This window comes from Ursus maritimus, unplaced genomic scaffold, assembly GCF_017311325.1.
Source record: "Ursus maritimus isolate PB19 unplaced genomic scaffold, ASM1731132v1 scaffold_33, whole genome shotgun sequence".
NCBI lineage: Eukaryota > Metazoa > Chordata > Mammalia > Carnivora > Ursidae > Ursus > Ursus maritimus.
Window position 1 is genome coordinate 21,183,077 of NW_024425897.1, and position 21,238 is coordinate 21,204,314.

The following is a 21,238-nucleotide window of genomic DNA, read 5'->3' on the forward strand; positions in this document are numbered from 1 at the left end:
GGCTACTGGAGACTTGTGGTTTAATCATTCTCCAATTTTTTTAAATGTCTTTACCTTTTTCTGACAATTTTGGTTAGATTCCTTAAGTAATTTTACTTAATAAAAGAAAAAACAAAACCTAAAGAACAAAACTCGATTCTTCACTCAAAAAAAAAAAAAATCTACTAGCTTCCAGTTTAATTGCAACACTTAAAAAACGAACTACTGTGCTGGCTAGCAATCTAAGTTAAAGTAAAACTTCTAAAGGGGCCAAGGTCTAAAGTTCACACATTCTTGTGAGGTCTGTTCTGTCTCCAGCAAGGGAGACCCCATTATCCATAGCTCTACCAATCACGTACATTTCCTTTTGAGTCTCATGAATGAGGAAAAAAGAAGTTCAAGTGAGGGAAAATGGGTTCAAATGAAGGTCAGATACCCAAAAGAGTTTTCTGGCTGTGTGTTGCTGGGGTGGAAAAAAGTGGGGAAAAGGTAACCAGATGTAGGTGGCCCCGGGAGGTTGCTCGACTCCAACCTTGTTAGTCTTGGCAGGGAAAAGACTGCCTTTATTTCAGACATCCACTGACGCGGTGAGAGCCTACTGTGTGCCAGGTGCTGGGGATACAAAGACAACTACGGGATGCTTGTGTTCTAGATGCTTCTTACGTAGCAAGACAGAGTCTCCGCCCTGAAGGGACTCGCAGTCCACGTTCGAGGTTGCATCAGGTGGGGGTAAACACGGACTCTCCCAGTAGTCTGAGGACGCCGAAGGATTTTTGGGGGGCGGGGAAGAAACGCTTCCCTCCCGTCCTCTAGACTAGGCCGGCCCTGAGGGCGAAGACAGACACGCCCTCCCGAAGGGCAGACCCGCCTCGAGGAGGGCGGATCCGGGCAGGGCCGCCGGCCGGGCCCTCAGCCGACCCCCGCGAACGCAGCCCAGCGCGGCGCCCGCTCCTCACGTGTCCCTCCCGGCCCCGGGGTCGTCTCACGTTCTGCTTCCGTCCGACCCTTCCGACTTCCGGTAAAGAGTCCCCGTTTCGCACCACCGCGCCCACCCGGCATCGCCACGCGGCGCCTCTGTGTGCCCGACCCCCGATGCGCTCGGCGGCCGCAGCTCCTCGGGGCCCCGCAGCAGCCATCGAGCCACGCCGCTTCGCGGCGGCCAGGTGGCCCGGGAGGCGCTCGCTCCCGCGGCCGGCGCGGCGGGGCGGGCGGGGCGGCGGCGGCGCGGCTCCGGGCCCGTATCCCTCCGCCGCCCCTCCCCCGCCCGGCCCCGGCCCCCCTCCCTCCGGGCAGCGCTCGCCTCCCTCCGCCTCAGACTGTTTTGGTAGCAACGGCAACGGCGGCGGCGCGTCCCTGCCCGGCTCCCGGCGGCTCCTCGGTTTCGGCGGGCCTCCCCGCCCCTTCGTCGTTCTCTTTCTCCCCCTCGCCGGTCCGGGCGCCCCCCCTGCCGCGCCATCCCGCGCTTCCCCTCTCGGCGCCCGTGCGTCCCCGCCGCGCTCCGGTGTCTCCTCGGCGCGCCCGGCTCCCGGCTGTCCCCGCCCGGCGTGCGGGCCGGTGTATGGGCCCTTCACCATGTCGCTGAAGCCCCAGCAACAACAACAGCAGCAGCAGCAGCAGCCGCCCGCGGCCGCCAATGCCCGTAAGCCCGGCGGCAGCGGCGGCCTTCTCACGTCGCCCGCCGCTGCGCCGTCCTCAGTCTCGTCGTCCTCAGCCGTGGCTTCCTCCTCCTCCGCGGTGGCGGCGGCGAGCGCAGGAGGCGGGCGGCCCGGCCTGGGCAGGTGGGTGTCGCGCCCCAGCCCCCTCCGCTCCGGGCCTGGACGAGCTCAGGCCTCGCGTCCCCTCCCCCGCGGCCCACACCGTCGTCCCCGCCCCGTGACCGGCCTGGCTTGGTGGGGTGGGCTGGGGGCCCGCAGTGGGGGTGGGGCTCCCGCTCCCCTCTAGAGCCCGGGGGTTTGGGTGGGGGGCGCTGCGGGATCCCTCGGGGAATGTCAGATTGTGTCCAGCCTTCTGCAACATCCCTCCCCCCTCCCCCAAACGGTCAAGATGGAAGGACTGGGCAGCCTCCCCCTCTCCATTTAAGTGTTCGGGAGGGATTCATAGGTCTCACCATTTGTCAGCCCCTGTTCCTCTTTTAACCCCAACATGGAGGGGATGCTTGGGCAGCGTCCCCTCCCCCCCCCTTTTAAATGTGAACGTGGTATGGTCTTTAGGTTTTGGTTCAATCTCCCGAAACTTGCCAACTCCCCCTTTGGGGAATAACGAGGGAGGGGGAAAGTTAGGGCAGCGTACCCCCCTCCGTTAAAGGGGCAGCCACGGGGCTCATCTGGAATCCTTAGGGTTTGTCTAGTGTGCGTGACGACCCCATTCCCCTGCCTTGGGAAAGGTTGAAGAACCGGATTGGGGTAGGTGGGTAGTGGCCCCCCGCTTTCCTCCCCATTTTAATCTGAGGCGGCGGCGGGGGCTCCAGAACTCCTGGAATCGTCGGGCTCTGTGCAGAGTCTCCCGCAGCGTTCCGCCCTCCCCCACCTGAGGAAGGGGTGGGGAGTGCCCGGCCCCCTCCCGGCCTCCCTCCTTCCCCCGCAAGGCCTCTCTGCCGCGGGTGGTGGCCGATCCGCAATGCTGTTCTGAGGCCGCCGAGGAGAAGGCGCCTTTGAATAGTGGTGGGCGAGGGCCGGACCCAGGCGTGCGTCAGAAGTCCAGGCCAGATTGGGGATATAGGGGGATGGTGGTGGCAGGGAGCGGGCAGCTGCGCATTTTCCCCAACCCCCGCCCCAATTTTTAAAATTTCGAGGGGGGAGGGATTGCAGCAGGGGATATGGTGGGGTTCCTGAAGGCAGAAATGCGGGTGTTTACTTGCGTCGTCTCCTCCTCTTCCCCCATAAGCCTAGGTTTGTGCTAGGGACTGGGGGCCCTGTGTTGTGTCAGCTACCCGGGTCTGACTTTGGAGGGTGTGTTTGTGCGGGAAGGCCTGTTGGGGGTGTGTGTGTAGGGGGGGTGGTTGTCAGTTCGTATTTCACGAACTAAGAAAATGCTTAGTGTTCAAACGGGGCAGCAAATGTCAATAGACTCCATTCCATTGTGGCCAGTGTCCTTAACTTGGGGAGTGCCGCCAGAGCTCACCAAGGGCACGCAAGTCCCTTTCCCCTGTGCCCCGAGCCCATCCGTGTTCAGCACTGCCTTGCCTCCCTTAGGCCTAGGCGGGGTTGGCAGAGTCCATGACGAGGGTCCTCCTGAAATAGACATCCTGGGCTTTGGAAGGTGGGATACGGGGATTTTTCTTTTTTTTCATGCACTGAGTTTTCTTTTTGAAAACAGGTTTTCAGCAGTCCATTTCCAAAGAATTTTCATTTATGGCAGGAGAAGTTACCCGTCAAGACGAATCAGAGCTGATTTTTAAGGAATTCTGCTGCTTTCAAGGGGGGAAGGGCGAACATTGTTTTTTTTTTACTTCTACCCTACCTCTCCTCCACAGTTGCCCCTTCTCTGAGCCACCCACAAACGTTAACCTTACCCCAGCTAGTTCAGATAAAAGTGCTTATTTTCCCAGCTTTTTCCACTTAGGATTCTGTAACTTCATTTTCCCTTTTTCAGTGGCACCCACAGTGAAAAATGGAAAAATTTTGTACATGATTTTTATAGAAAAGGATCTTCGGTTTTTTTTTTCCCTTAAGTATCATAGGAATTTTGCAGATATATTCAACTTGTTCAAATAATTAGAAATTAAAACTCAGGCTTTTAAGTTGCCTCGGCTCTCCTTAGGCTTAAAAATTATAATAAAGAATTTGTTCCAGAGTGGCTTGAGTGATCAGAAATATTTGGAATGTTTTAGTACCAAACATCTTTTTCTGTTCTTTGAGGCTTTACAAACATTTAAGGTTAATTTAAATTCTTCCTTGCTTTAGGTTATTTCTTTTGAGACATAAATTCTGGCCTTTGTTCTTTTTGATACATGCGAAGTTCTGTTTATTGAATTCATATAATGTGTACCTTCTATTCTTATATAGATCTTTAATGTACTTGTAGAGTTCTTTGGATTTTGAACCACTGCTACTGGATTCTTTGTAAACTGGTTACAATTTCTAGAGTCTCCTCACATATGTTTGTGTGTATCAGCAGTTAAAATAAGTCTCTGAGGCCAAGGGTGAAGAAAGAAAATGCAGCATTGGGTTTGATGTGTTTAGTGATAGTAAAATATTCTTGAAAGTCTAGAAATTCACATGTCTTCTTTAAATAACATTTCATCATGTTTGACTTTTTTTAAAATAGTGGTTATTCATGGCTTTCAGAAATTTATCCTGCCTTAAATTATCATATATGTTTTAGAAGATGACTGTTTTCTCTTAGAACAACATACCCATAATATTAAAGTCTGTTAATCAAAATCTTTTTTTTGCCTTTTACCTTTTCATTTTATGTAACTTTAATGATTGTGTGTGTTATTTTGTGATTTTTTTTTTCCTCTTTAGCATTGTATTTTACATTTTTTTTTGGGTTTTTGGTTAACCATTCAACTATTGTTGGGATTTGGGTTTCCACATTTTTACTATTATAGATAGTGGTGCAGTAAACATCTTTATACTAATAGCTTTCGGCTTTAGTCTAATTATTGCCTTAGAGAAAGTTCCCAGGAGTGGTTTTACCGGGTCAAAGGGCTTTAAGATTTTTATGGCTCTTACTAGCTGTGCCATATTACTCTTCAGAAGACTTGTTTTAGTTTCCATTGCCAAGAAGGTGGCTCTTCTATAGAATGGTTTCTTTGTCAAACACTGTGGGGGATTTTCAAGGGAAAAGTTGCACTTACTGTCAAGTGAATGCATTATTAAGTGCTTTTGTTAGCTACCTGATTATTTATACTTGAGTTTGAATTTGGTTTCTCTGAGGACTTAATGAAATAATATAAGGGAAGATGCTTTGAAAACAGTAACTGTTAACACTAATGAGGATACATGGTTTAACTATTGTGCTCATACTTCTACAAAGTAGAGGAATGAAAGTCCTGAGAAACTTGTTCTGAAGCTTTTGTTGTTGTTGTTAATCTCCCTCATTCATCTAAAAGTATTTTTTTATTAGCCGTTAGCTTGTGACCAAGTCATTTTTGTTAACTTTTATATAATTTCATGGCACTGTTGGGAATTATCACTAGCTCTTCCCCTCCCACATTCCCTTTTCTATCTAAAAAAATAATGGGTTTACCCATTCTGTTACCTATTCCTAATCCTAAATAATACAGCATTAGAATTTCTTTGGATACAGGATTAAATGTGAGTAAAAACTTCTTATTTTAGTCATTTTCAGCTTAGTACTTTTACTGCTTCTTAAGGAATTGCAACTTGGAAATTATGCTGCGGTTTAGTGTAAGTTTTCACTTAAATATCTGCGAGACATTTATCTCTCTAAATTAAATATCTTCTGGAAGAGCCTGAAACATCGACACCATTGAACATATAAATTTATTGAAAATCTATGTATAGGCAGTTACAAGGGCTTGGATGTACCAATGAATAAAACGAAGATAGCTGCTCTCCTGGTGTTTCCATTCTAAAATGATTAACCAGACAATAAATGAGACATTAAATTAGCAAACTATATATAATATTAAGTAAAAGCTATGGGATTAGAGGAGAGCAGATTAAGGGTATAATACGGGAATGTGGGGGAAGGGAGTAGGTTGCAGTTTTAAATGGATTGGGGAGGCTTCTTTGAGGTAACATTTGAGCAAAGTTTTGATGGTGAGGTAGTTAGCCATTTGCTTTTCTCTAGATTAATTAGTCATATGGCCTCATTTGTAATTTATAAGGTTTAAACTCTGTCATCCTTTGTTAATTTATTCTTTTATGTGGGTATTGATAATAACCACATTTGCAGTTGGACCAAAAAAGTTAATTGACATTGAGGTCATCAGAGGTAAGCTGTAGATGGCTATTAAAAGCTGTACATTTTTTTCTGTTGGACTTATATATTGTAACCTAATTGCCTTAATTTTCATTCTAAGTACCTAGAGAAAATAGGTTTTTTTGAATTGGGCAAAAACCTACATCAAATCTTTGTCAAAAAAGTAATCCTGTAGTTGCTTAAAGATTTTGCATTTTGAAAAGTCAAAACATTAATGGTGTCAGTCATGGAATTCCTTTTTTGGTTAAATGTAAGTTTGTATTTTCCATGTCTAATTAGATGGTTAAAATTTTACAAATTTAACACAGGGAATGTTAACTCATAGCTATTTAATAGCCATATGTTTCAACTTGAAGGAGAATCTTTTTTTTTTTTTTTTTTGGTCCTGTGTAGCTACAGCTGTGTTAGAATTTACTTTCACGTGGCAAAGTGTGTTTTTATACCTTGAAACAGATTCTGAGTTCTTAGAAGATTTTTTTCCTGGAATTGTAATTTTCTGTTTTGGATTGATAGTGATAGTGTTTTGATATATAAGGAGTTGAGCCTGAACAACACTCTGTTTTTGTAGCTATTTCAAATGATTGTGCTAACTTCAGCTGCAGTATAGTTCATTAACAGGCCTACCTGCTACTGTATCAAGTGAAAGTACTTGTTTTGTTTTTGAAGCACATCTGGGTCATTTATGACTGTTACCATACCGGGATTTTACGAGGTTAATACAGTGGTCTTTTTCATATTTTAGCAAGAGTGTTACTAAAATAAAAGGTGCTCTTTCCTCTTGAGGTCTTTTTGCCTGCTTAGATGTTAGACTTCAAAAACAGGGATGTTTTTATCAGAAAATTTACTCATCAGTGAATGTGAAGCTGGTATCATCTTTGAAAGGTTGTAGCATCTAATCCAGAATCTGTAACGTAGGCACTTTTGAACGTGTAACCTTTACTAGCGTTACTTATGATGCGTTGAGCTGTATCTTGATGTGTTTTTTGCTATCCTTAAAGTATGTTTTTCTACTGAAAAAGAATTTCTTCTGCTTTTGAAGATAAATGTTCTACATAGAATAGTAGTAGTCTCCCTTGAGGTGCTTGCCAAACAAAGCAGATTTGCAATTTTGTAGGCAGTGGTGTCATAAACCACTTTCCTGTTATTTAAAACACCAATTAATTCAAGAGATTTTTTTGTCTATTTTATATATAATATATGTAATATATATATAAGTTTTCAGGCTTTGTGACACGAAGATATGTATAGAACGTGGTTGTGGATTTTCACGGATCTTAAGCTGCTTGTGGTACAGTGGAGGTAAAAGATGTACTTGAGGGGCGCCTGGGTGGCTCAGTCGTTAAGCGTCTGCCTTCGGCTCAGGGCGTGATCCCGGCGTTATGGGATTGAGCCCCACATCAGGCTCCACCACTGGGAGCCTGCTTCTTCCTCTCCCACTCCCCCTGCTTGTGTTCCCTCTCTCGCTGGCTCTCTCTGTCGAATAAATAAATAAAATCTTAAAAAAAAAATGTACTTGAACCAGTGTCCAGAACAGATTTCTTCTTTTTTTTTTTTTTTTACCTTTGTTATTTTTTTGAGTATAGTTGACACATAATATTACATTAGTTTGAGGTGTACAACTTAGTGATTGGACAAGTTTATGCATTATGCTATGTTTACCACAAGTATAGCTATCATCTGTCCCAATACATCACTATTAAAATATCATTGATTATATTCCTTCTGCTCTACTTTTTATTCTCGTGACTGACTTTATCTCCCTCTCCCCTTAACCCAGTTTGCTCCCCCACCCTCCACAACCATCAGTTTGTTCTCTGTATTTATAGTTCTGATTCTGCTTTTTGTTTATTCTTTTTTTTTTTTTTTAAGATTTCATGTAAGAGTAGAATCATGGTATTTGTCTTTCTCAGTCTGACTTACTTTCACTTAGCATAATACCCTGTAAGTCCATCCATGTTGACTCAACAGAACAGATTTATTCTTCAAATTAATAGAGGGGGTTCCTGGGTGGCTCAGTTGGTTAAATGTGTGCCTTCGTCTCAGGTCATGATTCCAGGGTCCTGGGATCGAGCCCTGAGTAGGGCTCCCTGCTCGGCGGGGAGTCTGCTTCTCGTTCTGCTCCTCCCCCTCGCTTGAGCGCATGCTCTCTCTTGTGCTCACTCGCTCTCGTACGCACGCAAAAATGAATAAATCTTTTTAAAAAATAAAATTTAATAGAGAAACTGTCTTTGTACAGGTACTGTGAAAGTTCTGTCTCATAATTTGAAAAACAGTTTTAAATACTCATTTAGAAAAGAGTACAGAGGACCAAAAAACAAAGCCAAAGCTCCTTTAAAATCATCCATAATCTTTCCTTTGATATAACGACTGTTGGAAGTTTGGAGCTTGTCTTTTCAGACTCTTTGTGAACATATATAGAATAAACAAAAAGGAATCATATGGTACATACTCTTTCGGCTTCAAGAGTATATATTTTAAAATATTTTCCTCCTTAAACTGTAGACTTTCAGAGCAGGAAGAAATAACAAAATCTTATCTTAAAATAGAAGGGAAAATACCCTAAGCTTTGAGAAGTTAGGGGACTTGCCCAAAGCAACTTATTTGTAGAATTTTATAATATTTCTCTCTTTATTTTTATTTATTTATTTTTTAAGATTTTATTTATTTGACAGCCAGTGAGAGAGGGAACACAAGCAGGGGGAATGGGAGAGGAAGAAGCGGGTTCCCAGCAGAGCAGGGAGCCTGATGCAGGGCTCGATCCCAGGACTCCAGGATCACACCCCAAGCTGAAGGCAGATGCTTAACGACTGAGCCACCCAGGCGCCCCAATATTTCTCTCTTTAAATAAATGCAAACGTAGACATAAAAAAGGTTATGCTGTGTATTTTAAAGAATATAACAACCACAGACAGTCCTTGACCTTCAGGGTATCTTTTTGTAACCTTGAGTTTGACTCAGTAAAATAGGTCTAGTTCTTTATCTTTTTGAAGATACAAGTAATTTTGTACATATGTGGCATGAAATATACTTAAATGTTAAGTCCTTGATTTTATTATTTTTAATAGTTTAGTATTGTTATGAATTTGGAGTTTCTTATGAAAATTTGCCACAACTATTAACCTTAGATTTTATTTGCTGAAAATTATTTGCAGTTGTTGTCATGTGAAAATCAGAAATTACTTTTAATTTAAAAATATTCTAATGTAGATTGCTTATATTATGAGCCTTGAAGTGGCCATAAAATAGCAATTTCATGCCATGATTAATAGCTAACTGCATTTTGGGAACTGGATAAAATGGCATTTTATAATGGCTTCTTTGTAATTCCCATCAGTTTGTGGTATGAAACTTGTCTGCAATGTACTTATAAATGAATGTGGCTGATTTTTATTAAGCGTATAAGAACTTCAGAATGTTGTACTTGAAAGTATCACTTCGAGCGGCTTTATCTAACAGTTATTTGGTCAGATATTTTTGCTTGCCACTTTATGTTCTTACTGTGTTTTATGAATCATTAAACATCTTAGTAATCTTGTGAATAGTCAGAATTAATCTTGATTATAGTTTTGTTTAAAAAGAAGGAAAAGGCTTGTTTTGAACCAAATTGTGCATTTTTCCTTTGGGGCTCAAAAATCATTTTTGTGGACATTGTGTAGTTAACCTATTTTCATTCCTGAAACACACTTGAAAATACCTGGTTTTACATTGAAGTTTGTGTAGATTACAGAAAGGGGGAGCTCTTCAGGGCCGCTTTCAGAGTTTATTGCTTTTACTTTACACGTGATTTTACATAATGCATTTTTGATTCACAGATTGCCAGCAGTAGGAAAGTAAAACTTTTACTTAATTGTTAAGGAGTTTATTTATTTATTTGAGAGAAAGAGACAGAGCATGAGAGAGAGGGAGGGAGAGGGACAAGCAGACTCTGAGTGCACCCTGAGATCGTGACCTGAGCTGAAATCAAGAGTCAGACCGCTTGGGGTGCCTGGGTGGCACAGCGGTTGGGCGTTTGCCTTTGGCTCAGGGCGTGATCCCGGCGTTGTGGGATCGAGCCCCACATCGGGCTCCTCTGCTATGAGCCTGCTTCTTCCTCTCCCACTCCCCCTGCTTGTGTTCCCTCTCTCGCTGGCTGTCTCTATCTCTGTCGAATAAATAAAATCTTTAAAAAAAAAAAAAAAGACCGCTTAACAGACTGAGCCACCCAGGTGCCCCAGAAAGGTAAAACTTTTAGAGACAAACATATTGACGGCAATGAGAAATACTAATAGCATGACAGAAAGTTAAGAGATTGGAGAATTATAAAAAAACAGACTCAAGAACTCAAAGTATACCATTTGACTCTAAGGTGAGAGCTGCGTGCCTTGGTAGACCTGAGGCATTACTATTTTATAGCACAATATAGTTAGTTGATGTGCTCATGATAGTTACTCAACACAAAGGTAAATTGTTTTTCATATTTTTCAAAGAAGTATTTTTCAAACTGTAGGTCATGACCCCTTCATAAATTGTAAAAGTCATTTTAGTGGGTCATGACAAGCATTTTTAGAAAAATGAAAAAGAATAGAAGATACTAGAATGCATTGCATTGAGGTAAGAATTGTTTTAAAGACCTGTTTGAGTTAACATATATATACTGTGTTGTGATGTAAACTGTAATATTTTGTTGATGTAGTGAAGTCACTAATTTAGAGGCACTGAGATGCGCTAAAAGGATTGAGGAAGGGTTTTACAGTTAAGTCTCTGATAGGGTTGCCAGAGTTAGCAAATAAAAATACAGGATGCCCAGCTGAACTTGAATTTCTGATCAATGGTGACTAATATTAAAGTATAAATATGTCCCAAATTGCATGGAACAAAATTATTCATGTATTTGAAATTCAAATTTAATGGGGCATCCTTTATTTTATCTGGTAACCCCAGTATAGGCTAGAATCAGGGTTCACTCTTCGTAACTAAAATTTAAGCTCCGTGAAGGCAGAAACTTGATTTTGTTCACTGCTGTGTCCCAATCTGTTGAAACAGTCGTTGGCACTTGGGAAGAGGTAAGCTGTTTGAATAATTGTGGCAGGTCACTCACTCTTAGGCTCAGTTTCTTTGTTAAAAGGAGAAGGGGCGCCTGGGTGCCTCAGTCAGTTGAGTGTTCAACTCTTGGTTTCAGCTCAGGTCATGATCTCAGGGTTCTGGGATTGAGTTGTCGTTGTTGTCGTCTACATAGGGTGCCTAGGTGGCTCAGTCAGTTAAGCATCTGCCTTTAGCTCAGGTCGTGATCCCAGGGTCCTGGGATTGAGTCCTGCATGGGGCTCTGTGCTCAGTGGGGAGCCTGCTTGAGATTCTCTTTCCCTCTGCCCCTCCCCAACTCAGGTTCACGTGTGCCCATGCACATGTTCTCTCTCACTTTCTCAAAAAATTAAATCTATTTAAATAAATTTTTTAAAAAGATTTTATTTATTTGACAGAAAGAGAAAGAAAACAAGTGGGGGGAGCAGCACACAGAGGGAGAATCGGGCTCCCTGCTGAGTAGAGAGCCTGATGGAGGGCCTGGGATCATGACCTGTGGTGGAGGCAGCCGCTTAACCGACTGAGCCACCCAGGTGCCCCAGTTAAATCTTATTTAAAAAGGAGAATCTTTTTTTACCATCCTTAAAAAGTGAGATACTGAATTTTTTATTACATTCCATTCTTGGTACATAGTAAGCGCTCAGTATTTTAGAGTCATACAGATTTGGAGTTGGAAAGTGGCCCTGGTGGATATTTAGTTCTCATTTTTCTTTACAGGTAAGGAAACCAAGGCCACAGCTTATTTACCAGAGTTCTCTCATCACTGGCTGGATAGCTGGCTTTAGAATCTTGTTCCCTTTTCTTTCTAGGATAACATCTTTAAAAATTTATTTAAAGTCCAGTTAGTTAATCTACAGTGTAATATTAGTTTCAGGTGTACAATATAGTGATACAAATAACATTTAAAAAAAAATTTTATTAGAGCACATGTGCATGGAGTGGTAGAGCAGAGGAAGAGGGAGAAACGGACTTCCTGATCTGTGGAGCCCTGGGATCACAGCCCAAACTGAAGACAGACACTTAACCGACTGGGCCACCCAGGCGCCCCTAATATAACATATTTCTTGAGACTTGTTTTCAAAATCTGGTGTTTTTTCACTAGTCTAAGATTCACCTATCCAGAGAAAAAAATCACTTCTGCAGAGTTCCCAGATAGCAAAGGCTCTACTCTACTTTTGCTCTTTTTTGTTCTGTCACGTTTGAAGTGAAAGTGTGTCTTCAGTCCTCTTTTTTTTTTTTTTTAAAGATTTATTTATTTGAGAAAGAGAGAGCACATGAGGGGGAAGGAGCAGAGGGAGAGAGAGAATCTCAAGCATACTCTGTGCAGAGCCTGACCTGACTCGGGGCTTAATCCCACGACCCCAAAAGCATGACCTGAGCTGAAACCAGGAGTCGGACGCTTAACCGACTGAGCCACCCAGGTGCCCTCTTTAGTTTTAAAGTTCCTCTACTGTTTCTGCCAGAGATTCTTTTCCTTCTGTGACTATCCATTTCTGATGCTCATCCTACATGGCAAGTAAGTTTTACCTTATGTGCCAATTCTGATTGATTGAAGTGTTACGTAGAGGATTCTTTTTTTTAATGATTTATTTATTTGAGAGAACAAGTGGGAGAAGGGTGGAGGGAGAAGCAGACTCCCGGCTGAGCAGGGAGCCCGATGGGGGACTTGATCCCAGGACCCTGGGATCATGACCTGAGCTGAAGGCAGACACTTAACTGACTGAGCCACCCAGGCGCCCTATGTAGAGGATTCTGAGATTTCATTTGGCCTTAGGGAAGAAATGTGGATAGAGGAGGTGAGGTGAGTCTTTGTACCACGGGTACCAGAGGTAATCTGCTGACTGGAGCTTAGCAAGCTTCCCAGTTGGTCTCTCCATGTCCAGATACTTCTTCCATACTCCATGGCCATAAGAATCTCCCCCAAACATCTTTCATTTGCTCCCTTTCTACTGAGAAACTTTTAGCGGCTCTCATTACTAGCTGAATCAAATCCAGACTGTTTGGCCTGATAGCCAGGTCCCTCTGCAGACTGTGTACACTGTATTTATTCTCCAGCATAAATCAAATTACGCCAATGTAGTCCTCTCATCCTCTTAAACAGAGGTCTTTAATGGCTTAGCCCTGATCTTCTCTTGTAGTATCTTACCATATTTACCTTGGGAAAATGTGGTTTCTCCTGTGTTGCTGTAGCTTTTGGCAGGTACCCTTCCTGTGGTATTGAGTACGTAGTGCCTTGTGTTTAAGTGCGGCAGCTTCTTCTCTTACAAATTTTCTCTTTAGAATGATCTCAGATAGGAGCATAGCTACTCCCCAGAAGAAAAGTGGGTTAACTCTACCAACAGATGGGTGGGTGGGTTTTTTTTGTTGGTTGGTTGGTTGGTTGTTTATGGTCATTTCATAGTCAGCCATCCCTGTTGTTTTTAAATTCTGTGTGTTTAAGCTTAGTTTATTGTTCTTAAAGCTGTCATTTTCAACAAGTGCAGCAGCAGTATTGACAGTGCCAATCAGAAGAAAACCTTTAATTATGGGAGAAATAAGAGATTGAGGCACCTGGCTGGCTCAGTCAACAGAGCATGTGACTCTTGATGTCAGGGTCGTGAGTTCAAGCCCCACATTGGGTGTAGAGATTACTTAAATAAACTTAAGGAAACGAGAGATTTATTTATTTTTTAAAGATTTTATTTATTTATTTGACAGAGAACAAGAGAGGGAACACAAGCAGGGGGAGTGGGAGAGGGAGAAGCAGGCTTCCTGCTNAGCAGGGAGCCCTATGCGGGACTCGATCCCAGGACCCTGGGATCATGACCTGAGCTGAAGGCAGACGCTTAACAACTGAGCCACCCAGGAGCCCCGAAATGAGATTTAAAAAAGAGTAGTTGGAAAATGATGGCTGGGGACAGGACGAATTATTCTGAAGGACAGAGAACCAAAAATACCTGTTTAATCAGTGATAATCAGCTAAAGATAAAGATAATGAATGAAATGGAAAAACTTGAAAGTTTGCAGCTAACTGTGCTGATATGGGAGAAGGCTAAAGCAGTTAAAGTGCTGCTGCTGAAACTTGTGTCAGGACTTGCAGATAGTGCTTCAGGTTCACAGTCAGTGAGTACAGGGTCTCAGGGGGCTCCCATGACACTAGAGGTTTCTTAGAGAAGGTTGTCTTTTGGGAAAAGATGCCCAGTAGAATGTTGATATATTGGGTCTGTAAGCTTCAGAACCTCCTCATGGAGGTTACACATGGATGGATGATACACCAGAGACTTTAAAAAACGTATTGCTCAGTGTACTGTGATTTAGCTGAGATTGCTAGACTGTTATTCCTTATAGTGGTAGATTGCATTTTAATTAGATATTTTAGAATATGGTTTACATGAAGTTCACCCGTTTTAGTGTATAGCTCTTGAGTTTTCACATAGAGCCTTGAAGCCACCACCATAATTATAGTGTCACTCGAAAGTTTCCTTTGTGCCTCTTATCAGTCAGTCGGCTTCCTCTAACCCTGGCAATTACTGATCTTTTTCCTGTCATCGTAATTTTGTCTTTTCTGGAATGTCATATAAATGGACTCATACAGTTTACAACCTTTTGTGATTGGCCTCTCTCATGTAGAATAATGTTGAGATTCATTTGTGTTACTGCGTGTAATGGTAGTTTTTTTCCCCACGGTTTGCTCATCAAGTGTTGGACAGTTGTTTGCAGTTTTGGCTATTATGAATAAAGCTGCTATGAATATTTGTGTACAGGTTTTGTGTGGTCATGACGATTTCATTTCTCTTGGCTAAGTATGTAGAAATACGATTGCTGAGTTGTATGACAAGTGTTTACTTAGTTTTAAAAGTAATTGCCAAACTATTTGTTAAAGTCCTGTTCTATTTTGTATTCCCCTCAGCAGTGTATGAGATTTTTTAATTGCTCTAATTCCTTGGCAACACTTGGTATGTTAATCTTTAATTTCAGCCAGTCTAGTGGTATTTCATTGTGGTTTGGATTCACATTTCCTTAATGCCTAATAATACTGAACTTCTTTTGACATGCTTGTTTGCCATTCATATATCATCTTTGGTGAAAAGGAACTATTTGGGCTTTAACTTGTTTGGAAGTAAAAGAGCTTCTGCATTTGCACTGCCTTCTAGGTTTAGAGCATCTTGAGGACAGGGACAAGTGCCTTGTACAACTGTAAATTCCTTATTGACTGTATGAGCCTGCGTTTCATTGTTAAGCAGACGAGTTTACTCTGTCAAGGAAAAGCTGTCGTTTCAAAAAGGAACATGGCATTTATTTTATAGGCATACCTTAGTTAAACTATTCTTTTGAATATCTCATTTGCCAGGCCCTGGGGATACCGTAGTAATCAAGCCAGATGAGGTCTTTTCTTCCTGGAGCTTACTTCCTAGTGGGGGAGACAAGGCAGAAAGTTCAAACCCCCTCCTCATGATATGTTTGAGTTGCTAATGCTTACCTCTTGTAAAATATTGGAAAGAAGTCTTAGATAAGGGGAAGAAAACATGCTGTTTTCATCAGAAGATAGGCCCTCTTATGAGTAGTCTAGTATTTTTTTTTAGTAGTCTAATATTTTTAAATTTAAATTTTCTTTTTTTAAAGATTTCATTTATTTGAGAGAGAGTGAGAGCACCAGTTGGGTGAGTGGCAGAGGCAGAAGGATAGGGAGAGAGAAGCAGACTGCCCCAGAGCAGGGAGCTTGATGAGGGGCTTGATCCCAGGACCCCGGGATCATGACCTGAGCCGAAGGCAGATGCTTAATGGACTGAGCCACCCAGGCGCCCCTAGTATTTTTTAAAATTAAGTAAGCTTTGTGTCCAATGTGGGGCTTGAACTCATAACCCTGAGATCAAGAGTCCAGGGTCTATGGACTGAGCCAGCCAGGGGCCCTGAGTAGTCTAGTATGTTGCTAATGGTTTACTCCTTCTGATGCTTTAGAGGCAGCCATTGGCTAGTCACAGAAATCAGTAGGTTTGAGAATCCTTGTGGTCTAAGTTTGTGAAAGCTGAGTAGGATTATAATTGAAAGGGAGGGGGAAAAGTTACTGAGTGGAACCCACCTTGAGCTTCCTTTTCTGCTTGGGTATATACATTTAATATAAATGTATACATGTATACATAAACATATATATATATATATATATTTTTTTTTAATTTGGTTATCACGCAATGCTATTAGATAATCTGTTGCCCTGTCCCATTTTTACCTGTGAGGAGGCTAAGACCCAGAGAAGCTAAGTAGCTGTTTAAATTTACTCAGCTAGAAAGTGGCAAAAATGGGAGGACTTAATATTGTTGTATTAGGATCTCTGAAAAAGTATGCAAGTGAGAACAGAAGAAAACTGGTGATGGATTTTTTTTTTTAAGATTTTATTTATTTATTTGACAGAGAGAGACAGCCATCAAGAGAGGGAACACAAGCAAGGGGAGTGGAAGAGGGAGAAGCAGGCTCCCAGCAGAGGAGTCTGATGCGGGGCTGGATCCCAGAACGCCGGGATCACGCCTTGAGCCGGAGGCAGATGCTTAATGACTGAGCCACCCAGGTGCCCCGATGGATTTTTTTTTTTTTTAAGATTTTATTTATTTGACAGAGAACGAGCACAAGCAGGGGGAGCAGCAGGCGAGGCAGAGGGAGAAGCAGGCTCCCACTGAGCAGGGAGCCCGATGTGGGGCTCCATCCCAGGACCCTGGGATCATGGCCTGAAGTGGAGGGAGATGCTTAACCAACTGAGCCACCCAGGAGCCCCTGGTGATGGATTTAAGGAAAATTACAATTAGTTTCTTATTTCAGTTGACCAGTAATTTGAGTCACTAGCTTCACTGGATGAAGGAATGTACTTCGGAGGCTCCTTAGGATGAACAGGTGGAGAAGAAAATGAGGAATTTGCATTTGTGACAGATACAGAATTTAGTTATTTATAGTCTGTAAATGTTATAGGAAGTCTGCATATTTTTAACCCAATCTAAAAGGTTAGTGAATAAGAACCCCTATTGATAAACTGTTTTTGCTATATGAAACGTGTTAGGAAAAAACTAGCATTTCTGAGTAAGTGGTAGTAGTAACCATTTTTTTCTGAAAATAGTTTAGGTATCTGTGATGTAGGAAAACAGTTTATGGAGAACTTTCTGTGTATATAATGATAGCATTTATCGTGTGTTTCAGGAACTGTGCCAAGTGCCTTACTTATATATCCTTTAATCCTTACAACAGCCCAGCCTGTCAGGTTGGTAGTGGCATGTCCATTTTACAGATGAGGAAGTGGTGGTTCAGGGAAATTAAGGAGCTTGCCCAAGGTCAAAGAGCTAGGAAGTGATGAAGCTGAGATTCTAACCCTGTGAGACTTCAGAGCTTTCGCTTTTAATAACTGTGCTCCACGGCTTCTAGTATAGCTCTGTGACAAAACTGATAAAAATCAGTGAAGACAATTCAGTCATTATTGTAGCCATAAAATGGCTTCAGTTATCCATGCCTTAGTCGTGGCAGTTCTATTTATTTATAAATGAGTCTGCATCTAAAAGTTCATGATTTTTATTTTAAAACTTGGAAACAGTGTTATAAATGGTGGTTAGTTTTCGGCACCTGCCTATTTTACCAGATGTCAGTTGTAACCCTTAATTAGTTTGAACTAAGTATTATATATATATCATGGGTTGAGAAGGCATTTGTGGTTTGAATTAAGAACCCAAACACCACTTACGATGTTTCTGTAGGAAAATTAGTGCAGAACCCACTTTTCCACTCTCCCTGTCTTAGTCATGTTAGAGGCTGCATAGCCCTGGGGCTGGGACACACTGAATAAGACTTACCACACATTAGTCTAGCAGAGAGAAAGGATTAATAGTTGAGGAAATGATTGCTGCCCCATGTGACTTTAGGGAAATGAGTGCTGCAGTTATGTGTATGGACCAGTCATTTTAGGCAGTCATACATTTTATTCTTAATTACTGCAACACATTAATTTTGTCCACCAGGTTAACCTAGCCTACCTTTTGCTATTAGACTGAAACTCTACTTTTGTTCGGAAATCACCCTGTTCCCAAGTCCAAGGTTCTCTTCACCTTTAAGGCTTTCCATGATCTAACCTAGTGGTTGGCAAATTTTTTAGTAAAGAGGCACATGAGTTAGGCTTTGCATGCCACATACAGTCTTTTTTGCATATATATACACATGTGTGTGTGTATATATATTTTTTAACCCTGGGACATATAAAAACAGGACATTTGTTGACCTTTTATAAAACCCCATTTTATCTCTTTGGTCCTGTTTTCCATCAACTCTTCAAAACACGACCCATTTAAATCAGCATGGTCTCCTTTCTTACCAGCTCTGCAGGTACGGAGCTCAGCCTTCATTCCTTGCCTGCTCTTCCATCATTTTTCTGCTTTTCCACATCCTCGTATTTATCCTCATCCTTATCCTTAGATCCTTTAGATCTAGCCTAAGTCTTCCATTGAAACAAATTCTCATTTATTTTTCTTTTTATTAATACCGGTAGAACTTAGCTTGTCTCATATGTTAGTTTTCTTAATTGAGAACATTTTCCATGTTTTTCTGTAGTAGCTTGCTATGAAATACCAGAATAAAGATTGACATTTCCCCTCAAACTATTTTATGGAGAATGCCTAAAATTACTTTTTCTTTTCACAGATTAGTGTTCCTTCTATTTGGCATCCTATTCCCTTCCCACAAATCTGAATTTTAAAATTGGAAGCTTGTGTTTCAGATCATCATGACTCATCCTCTTTATTTTACACAGGAGGCACTTTAAGTGACTTGTCCAAAGTCATACAACAATTTATTTAGCACCCCAGCTCCTTTCTTATTTTGTAACGTAAGGCCGGCTATTTCATTTGTGCTTGAGTTTCTTCCTTTGTGAAATGGGGATGACGAGTATTAAATGAGTTGTGCGTGTAAAGTGCTTAAATCAATGCCTGGCATGTAGTAAGTGCTCAGTAACTTTTAGCTGTTATTAGCATTTTTGGAAATTGGTAGAAACTACACGAGCGAGTTAAGGCTGAAAAGTGCTTGTTGGCAGGTCTCGGGTAGTGCTGGATGAGTATGCAGTTCAGCATTTTGTTGAGCTTGTATGTATACTGTTCATTAATTCGGTACAAGTTTGAATCTGTGAGACTGGGACAGTTGAAAAGTGAAAGATTCTTGAATCACTATTTTGTACACCTGAAACTAACCGTATGTTAACTAACTGGAATCAAAATAAAAGATGAATGAAACATCTCTGCTTCCAGGTTACTCAGTGTAGTAGGGAAGGCAGGCATGCAGCTAGTGTAAACTGGTAGCACTGAGGAGGGAGTGAATGACTGCTGTGGGTGGGCGGTGAGGAAAAAAACTTTGAAAAAAAGCAGGAGGGTTGTAATGGATCTTGAGGAATGTTGAGGAATGATGAGCAGTTTTCAGTGAGGCCATGGAAGACAAGAGGAAGTTCCAGGCAAGGAAGTTTGTGCTAAAGCAGAAGATGCTATCAACGTGGTACGTGTAGAAAGATGTGGTTCACAGTGTGGCAGAAGAAATGGAGGGGAGGCACTTAATGAAAGCAGGGAGACAGATTTGAAAGCCCTTAGAGAAGGAATAAAGTGAGTTTGAAATAAATACTAAGAATTTTTTTTTAAAGATTTTATTTATTTATTCAACAGAGATAGAGACAGCCAGCGAGAGAGGGAACACAAGCAGGGGGAGTGGGAGAGGAAGAAGCAGGCTCATAGCGGAGGAGCCTGATGTGGGGCTCGATCCCAGAACGCCGGGATCACGCCCTGAGCCGAAGGCAGACGCTCAACCGCTGTGTCACCCAGGTGCCCCTAGAATTTTTTAAATAGAAAATTTCAATATATAAAAATAGAACAGTTTAAGTGAGCCCTATGTAGCTGTCACTCTGCTTTCACCTGTACTCCCCTCTTACTCATCATCACTTGTTGTCTTTTGAAGGGGATTAAAGTTGTTTTGAGGCCCCAGGAAAGATTAATGACCAGTGGGTAAAACCACTGGTACAGAGACTTGAGTTTACTATATGGAAGCACTTTTGGTGCATTAGTCAGAGGGGATCATGAATGCTTGGAAGGTTGACAGGGCCTATTGCTGAAGAAGCTCAAGGAGAAGACTGGAACTGTACTATTCAGTATGGTGGCTACTGTCCGCATATGGCTATTTAAATTTACAATTAAGTTAATTAAAATTAAAATTCAGTTCTCAGTCACAGTAGCCATATTGTGTGTTCAGCTATCACGTGTACCCCCCGGCTACCGTATGGGGCAACACAGATATAGAACTTTTTTCTTTTTTTAATCATTATAAAAAGTTCTGTTGGGTAGCACTGGAGTTGGACCCTGAAATTCCTTTTTATCTGAGTCCTCTGGAGCTTCTGGTGTGTCTAGGTTGTATCTAATTGTGCATGGCTTCATGTTATGGTCAAGCCCCTTATCCCTTCCTCTAAGTAAAACTTCATTTGAAGAGATTTTTTTTTTTAAAGATTTTATTTATTTGAGAGAGAGAGAATGGGCAACACAAGTGGCAGAGTGAGAGGGAGAAGCAGGCTCCCTGCTGAGCAGGGAGCCTGATGTGGGGCTCAGTCCCAGGACCCTGGGATCATGACCTGAGCTGAAGGCCCATGCTTAACCGGCTGAGCCACCCAGGTGCCCTAAAGAGATATGTTTTTACAGCTGTAGTTTGTGCTGTAGTATGAGGGAAATAATTGTATTAAGCCAACAATTATTAAGCATTTATTTAATGTGTCAGGCGTTGTTCTTAAGCCGGGCTGTCTATATGAATATAATTTAATTTTTTATAACCTTATGTGAAAATACTGGTTTTTGTTTTTGTTTCTTTTCTTTTTGAGAAGGTACTATTTTTATCACCATTTTATAAATTTGAGATTGAGACACAAAGAGCTGAAGTTACGAGGTTAAGGTCACAGAGCTAGAAGTGATAGGGTCAGAATTTGAATCCTAGCAGTTTGCGGAGAAGTTAAATTAGTTCTTATGGGGGTGGTAGTTGTTTTGAAACATTGATTCTAGATGATTCTATGACTGGATTAATCTGACAGTTGTTTTGTGTGAATTTAGAGTTGCCAGTCCACCTTAGTTTGCTAAAAAGAAAAAAAAAACCTAGCTTTACTTGTCTTTTCAGTGAGGAAATAGTTATTCAGTAAGTACTAGTTATAGAATTTCCCTTTCTAATAAAAAAACTGAAATGGGAAGAACAAAATGACTCACCTAAGTGAGTTAACTGTAAGAACTGGAATTAGATTTCTAGGTTTTAGTTGTCCTTTCTCTTGACAACTGTAATTTTTCTGTACCAT

The 21,238-nt window shown here is 41.9% G+C and overlaps 1 protein-coding gene across 7 annotated transcripts in view; it reads left to right on the plus strand.

Annotated features, from left to right (window-relative positions):
* Positions 1 to 885: 885 nt before the first annotated feature.
* Positions 886 to 21,238, plus strand: part of ATXN2 (ataxin 2) — a 104,026-nt gene continuing 83,673 nt past the window's right edge. For 2 of the 7 annotated variants that reach the window (XM_040619922.1, XM_040619923.1), the window contains exon 1: positions 1,273 to 1,757. In XM_040619922.1, the coding sequence (XP_040475856.1) occupies positions 1,552 to 1,757 (206 nt within the window). In that variant the 5' untranslated portion in view covers positions 1,273 to 1,551. Of the gene's footprint in view, positions 998 to 1,272; positions 1,758 to 21,238 lie in introns of those variants that run through there. The other 5 variants (XM_040619926.1, XM_040619928.1, XM_040619924.1 and 2 more) reach the window with 3 other exon arrangements.